General features: G+C 40.7%; 2 protein-coding genes across 3 annotated transcripts in view; one reads left to right on the top strand and one right to left on the bottom strand.

Annotated features, from left to right (window-relative positions):
• Window positions 1-288: 288 nt before the first annotated feature.
• On the top strand, window positions 289-5,733 carry adrm1 (ADRM1 26S proteasome ubiquitin receptor). Of its 2 annotated transcripts, none has more exons than XM_079849478.1 (10): window positions 289-746; window positions 1,181-1,395; window positions 1,471-1,587; window positions 2,158-2,281; window positions 3,520-3,603; window positions 3,705-3,777; window positions 3,857-4,119; window positions 4,197-4,354; window positions 5,254-5,356; window positions 5,486-5,733. In XM_079849478.1, the coding sequence occupies exons 2-10, from the start codon at window positions 1,186-1,188 to the stop codon at window positions 5,587-5,589; spliced, it is 1,236 nt and encodes a 411-aa protein (XP_079705604.1). In that variant the 5' UTR covers window positions 289-746; window positions 1,181-1,185; the 3' UTR covers window positions 5,590-5,733. The 2 variants fall into 2 exon arrangements, with proteins under 2 accessions (XP_079705604.1, XP_079705603.1); XM_079849477.1 differs by having other exon boundaries at window positions 619-746; window positions 3,517-3,603.
• The window catches only part of lama5 (laminin, alpha 5), a 78,372-nt gene continuing 77,424 nt past the window's right edge, over window positions 5,537-6,484 (bottom strand). Inside the window, exon 80 of the mRNA XM_079849446.1 lies at window positions 5,537-6,415. Coding sequence (XP_079705572.1) covers window positions 6,267-6,415 — 149 coding nt within the window. The 3' untranslated portion in view covers window positions 5,537-6,266. The remainder of the gene's footprint in view (window positions 6,416-6,484) is intronic.

Raw genomic sequence — 6,484 nt, 5'->3', positions numbered from 1 at the left:
ATGAATAAAACATAATCTCCGTATCTGTTGCATTATCAAAAAAAAAAAAAATAAAAAAAAAAAAAAAATACATGCGGTCTTTAAATAAATGCACAAAAAAGATTTTAAAAAACATTAAGCTGTCATTCATGTGTATTCATAAAGTCAAACTGTAATTTAATATTGTGGTCTAAGTTTAAATGTTAGAAAAAGAAATACATTTTAAGACATCTTGCCATACCAAAAGTGGACATTTCTGTAGAATGACCCACTTAGTTTCAGTTATTTTAGTAGGCTAGGCCTAGGGCTACTTCAATTTAAAGTAAACGAAAATGAAAAAGGTTGCCGACTGATTCTGAAGTAAACTAGCCTAGCTGTTTTTATAGCCTGTTTATCTTATTTCAGTTAACACTTATTTTATTTCGAGAAACGAAAATGTTTTTATGGCTTACGGTTTTATTGAACGATAACCGTATTTTACCGCTTCATATTGAATTGATTACTCACATGGTGAGTGAGCGTGAATAAAATAAAGAGCCATCATTCTGCTCTCAATGACACAGCATTTGCTGCATGCCAAGAATGACAAGTTATTCAGCCAATCAAATGCTGACTTGCGTGTGCACGTGGCCAATAGCAACGCACGGCTAGCAGGATACAGGAAGTCGCTTGCTACTTTTCACTAGTAGCCCATCTGCAACTCTTCAGCGAGTGTACAAGACATCTCTCTGCTGCAGGAATCTACGAAAGATTAAACTTATCCACCGGTATGACGCACTTTTATTACAATGTGCTATTATCTGATCTGTAGCACCGTGTTTCCTTTAAATACACACCAGAAACGAAATGCGCAGTCACTGTTGAGACATGGCAGCTAATGCTAACTGACTGAGTGTAGAGTTTCAGAAGCCAAACAACGAAAAGATGGTTAGGTCTTGTGGTGCTATATTATATCTTAAGATATATATTGTTAAATTTATATTGATGAATACCTTATGTGTATAAATACTAGCTATGTGGTGTCGTTTGAAGTTAGCTAGAATGCTAAATCAATCTTGCTGAGTAACTGCTCACCCCTTTAAGCTTCATGTTGTTTATCAGCAACATGCTAAAGATGACCACCGATATCTTTAATAAAACCTTATTTATAGGGTTGGTTTGTTTCACGTCTCTGTACTGGTTTGTATTGTGTGTCCATCAGTGAGGATGTCTTCTGGAGCTCTGTTCCCCAGCCTGGTCTCTGGCTCCCGGAGCTCATCCAGTAAATATCTGGTTGAGTTCCGGGCTGGTAAAATGAGCCTGAAGGGCAGCACTGTGACCCCGGACAAACGCAAGGGATCCGTGTACATCCAGCAGACAGACGACTCGCTCATCCACTTCTGCTGGAAGGACAGGACCTCTGGGAATGTGGAGGATGTGAGTGAGGACTGTTCACTGCTAGTGGTCAAGCGCTGGTGCTTTAGATATCAATGTTTTGATTTTGTATTTCAGGATCTGATAATATTCCCGGATGACTGTGAGTTCAAGCGGGTCAGTCAGTGCACTACAGGACGAGTGTATGTGCTGAAGTTCAAGGCTGGCTCTAAAAGGCTGTTCTTTTGGATGCAGGTGAGGAGCGCTCATCTGAGATTTCGCCACGGCTGACGTATTGGCCCATATTTTTATTAAAATTCGTTTTTTGTTTGGCCGATGGTTTGGAAGCAGACGTTGCGATATTCTTTTCTTCCTTGTTGTGACATTCTTGTGAACGGCTCTCGAGCAAGAAAAGATGTAGGGTTGGACTTGGTTGTGGTTTGCCATTGGTGGATCTCATGTGAGTGACAGGTTGCCCCGCCCTCACGCCAGTAAACGTATCATCATAGAAGAAATCAGCTGGCGGGAAGTTATGAGGGCACTTGAATATAAAAAAAAATAATGATGTGCAAAGATACATAATTTATAATAAATACTGCAATATTCCATAAACGTCTAATTTCACAAACCTTCCAAACTTCCTCTTTATTTGAAAAAAATATGATTCCCAATGTGCACAAACGTACCTTTTTACTGTTTTACGTCTTGTTTTTTTGCGAACAATACCACAATGAAAATACAACAATTACAGAATCTTGGAGATTCTGATATCCGATCAGCTGTCAGTCACATTTGTTCTTGCTGTCCCGTCTCTCTTGTGTGAAGGAGCCCAAAACAGATAAAGATGAGGAGTACTGTCGCAAAGTCAACGAGTACCTGAACAACCCCCCCATGCCAGGCGCTCTGGGCAGCGGAGGAGGTGGCGGACATGAACTCTCTGCACTCGGTGGTGAGTGATAGAAGATGCAGAACACTCATCTCACTTTGACTTTGGGCATGTCCCAGTACTCGGCCACTTGAGAGTACACATACGTGAATCGGGAATGCAAACCGTTTTGAATCCACAATTGGTCATTTGTGTGATTCTTGTAGATTCGTTTAGTTTTTGAAATTGGTGCTTTCAGACTCTATTTTTCTTTCTATTTCAACATTTAAATAGTTAAAAAAATGTAATCCTTGGATTTATTTATTTTTTTACATTTATGATGAGCTTCCTTCCCTGGTAAGTGCGCTAGACCAGTGGTTCCCAATCCTGGTCCTGGAGAACCCCCAACATTACACTCATTTGATGGCCCTTATCTAACAGATATTTAATGTCTTGGAGTTTTAACTAACAAACTGATAAGTTGAATCAGGTGTGTTTGATTTAAGGAGACATCTGCTCCAGGGCCAGGCTTGGGAACCACTGATTCAGGGGCCGTTTACTCCACACCGCTTTCAACTGAAACCGAAAAACTCTTTATGCGTACTGGCCGTTCACTTACACGACAACGGTTTCAAAGTGCAATTTTTTTAAAACTATACCATTATCATCAGTGTGAACTACAAAAAACAAGCGCATTTGTGACGTCATGCGTATTGCGTCTATAGTCTACAGGTGTGTAGTGTTTCTTTACAAAGTGACATCGCCAACTACTGGCCTGGCAGCAGAATACAGCCTTTTTTTTTGTCAAAATGATCCCTGTTCACATGGATCCTCAGTGTTGTCATCTGTACGCAAAAAGCGTAAAGAAAAAACGTTTCCATTTTTAGGACATCGTTGTTGTGTAAGCGTACCTTCGGACTGTCCCAGGTCTGAAAAATGTCTTAATCCACACTATCTCTAATACAGCATTCATGTTTAAAAACTCTCAAGGGCCTCCGAAATGTGAGGATAAAAAAATCTAGTGTGCAAGTTACATTAATTAGATATTACAAATAATTTACATACTAAGCATTTATGCAGAGTGTTTTTTGCAACTTCTTTTTTATCACTTTAATTATTCAATAAGGTCATCGGTTATATAAGGACTACTGAACAGACAAGTTTATTTTAAATTGCAAAGTATTGAAGATTAAATTGTGTAAATATGTTGTGCCAAAAGTTATATGCACACTTGTAGCGCCTGTGTTTGTATTGGGACAGGCTCTATCAACAAGAGTACTAAGGGAATTTCCCTTTTTTTAAATATCCTTTTCTTTAAGGAGAAGGTGGCTTGCAAAGCCTCCTGGGAAATATGAGCCACAACCAACTCATGCAGCTGATTGGACCAACAGGACTGGGTGGACTTGGTGAGTGTGTGTTTTTTAAAGCAAGATTGCAATATGGCCCAGTCATAACACTATTTACAGACCGTTGAGAATTTGGGTCAGTAAGATGTTTTTTCTCTAAGGTGCTCTGGCTGGTCCGGGTCTGGCCAGTTTGTTGGGCAGTGGAGGTCCTGCTACCAGCAGCTCAACCTCCAGGTATGTCTGGTGATTTCTCAATGCTTATATTTGCTGCCGAGTGTTCTCGCATCTAACGGCTTCTATCCCTCATCCACAGCTCCCGCAGCCAATCGGCAGCCGCCACTCCGTCCTCAGGATCCACCGCACGCCTCAGCACCACCCAGGCTCCCACCACACCCGTAACCCCTGCCGCCACCTCCACCGGCTCGCCCACAGTGACCCCCACCACCCCTGCGGCCCAGACCCCCTCCATACCTGCGGCAGGACCCCCGTCCAGCACACAGCCCATCCAGCTGAGTGACCTGCAGAGCATCCTGGCCACCATGAACGTTCCCGCCATGGCCGCAGAGGGACCGGGAGGTGAGAGACCGACAGCTCATGTGATCTTCACCCACTTTTACTTTCCTCTAACATCTTGCCCGTCGCTCCCTCTGTAGTGGACCTGGCGAGTGTGTTGACCCCTGATGTCATGGCTCCTATTCTGGCGAACCCTGAAGTGCAGCAGAGACTGCTTCCGTACCTGCCATCAGGAGAATCAGTCCCACAGAGCGCCGACGAGATCCAGAACACACTGACCTCTCCACAGTTCCAGCAGGTCAGTCGTGCACAAATCATACAAGTATTGATTAGAGATGCACGTATATCAGTATTGGTCTATATATGTTCATTTTTAATGTTAGTGTTATCGGCCCCATAAAGAAAAAGTGTGGTCGATATATTAAAGCCGATAAATAATGGATTATTTCCTTCAGCTGAGACGCTTCAGATGTGTTCTGTTAATTTTTATAATAAAATGATAATAAGAGCATCATTATAATTGTGTGCTTGTGGCATGGATTTTAATGGTCAGACTTTTGTTTTTGTAATCAGGCTCAAAAATTTGGATTTAGATAAAGCTAATATATCGGTTATCGTTTTTCAAATATAAAGAATTATCGGTTATTGGCCAAAATTTTCATGTTGGTGCATCCCCAATATAGATGATAACAGTGGTATTTAAAAATTAAAGTATTCAGTGTTGCTCCAAAACCATAATTTAAGTTTTCATTTAGCCCAAAAATGTTTTTTAATCAACACTTTTTAATGATATTATTGTTTCTACTCCAATTCATTGTTGAAATATACATAGACATTTTAAAAACATTGTAATTATAACTTGTTTTTATGACAGATTTATTCAAACATACACAATAATGAAGACTTCACTAACAGGTTAATTAAAATATAAAGAATGATGTAGTACATTAAGCAAAATGCTCCCCTCTAGCTATGGTAATTGATTGTTTTTCTGAGGTAAATATTACATTACATTTTTTGCAAGCGGTTTTATTGACGTCTTTCTATGTTTGAATTACGTGAGCCATTATACATTTCAGTACGTTGTACGGTTTTATACTTCCTGATGTTTATTTAATGCTATAATTGGTAGTAAAGAGGCTTTCCCATATATCCTGCTGTGATGTAAACACCCCCACTGTGTGTGTGTGTGCGCAGGCGATGAGTATGTTCAGTAGTGCTCTGGCCTCCGGTCAGCTCGGCCCTCTCATGAACCAGTTTGGTCTTCCCTCTGAAGCAGTGGACGCAGCTAATAAAGGAGGTGAGTTGTGCAACGTCCTCGAATCAACACAGTCTGATCTCAAAATATATGGAAAAGTAGGTTACATTTTCACCATTTTAAAGAAATTTCATTCTCACAAGCTCTCATTTGCTTTGTCCTGGTATTTAGACGTGGAGGCGTTTGCCAAGGCCATGGAGGGCAGTGATGCCAAGACTGACGATGGTGATTCCAAAGACAAGAAAGATGATGACGAGGACATGAGCTTGGACTAGAACGACCTTCTGAGCACAATCGTCTCTCTCTCTGAAGTGTTCGTCTCATGCTAGTCCGAGATGTTTGCCTGTAATCATTCATTGATTCAAGTGTGTTTTGTATGTCCAAAGCTACACTATTAAACAATTGATTATGTAATGCCAGTTTGTGCGTGTGTGAAGTTAATCAAAGTGACAAGAAACTTAAAGGAAATGTTTATTGCCAATAAAAATACAGCTATTTCAGGGAATCTGACAAAAAAATATCAAAAGTGACAAAATCATATTTCTTGAGTTTTCAACTCCAGTGATTTTAGATGATAATACACAATGAATCCCTACAGCACAAGTCTGTTTGGGAACATCCACAATAAATCACCCTCCCTCCAGTGTTTTTATACATCTAAATATTCCCATAAAACCCATTTAATGGTGTTTGGTCAGGATTGTATCAGTGAAATGTACTAATTAAACCTGGAACAAAATAAATCCAGTGCCTTTCCTCTGGTTTGAGCTTTCCTTTCTCATTGATCAGTGGTGTCTTGGCACTTCCTGTGCTTGTTCATAAAACTACATACACAGGTGTCATGAAAGTAACCATAAATATCCGTTTAAATTAAAGGCTAAGCAAACCCACCACCTGTTGATTTGATAGTGTCAGTGTACGTGGAGTATTTAGGAGTTAATGCAGTAGTGGTCTATAAGGCAGGGCAGCCCTGAGTCCCCACAGATCCAGACACAGACGAGGGTTTTGACAGCATGACAGTCCTGTGGTTCAGTACGGCTTTCCTCACACACCCATGGAAAGGGAGGACGGTCGATGGGAGACCTGGTACAGTTATGGTCTCTGCACACGAGAGGACAAAAGGCTTAATTATATTGAGCATCTTGCCTCATTATTTCACATTTCAATGCA

This window comes from Squalius cephalus, assembly GCF_949319135.1.
Source record: "Squalius cephalus genome assembly, chromosome: 18".
Lineage (NCBI taxonomy): Eukaryota > Metazoa > Chordata > Actinopteri > Cypriniformes > Leuciscidae > Squalius > Squalius cephalus.
This window is presented reverse-complemented; position numbering and strand designations above follow the sequence as displayed.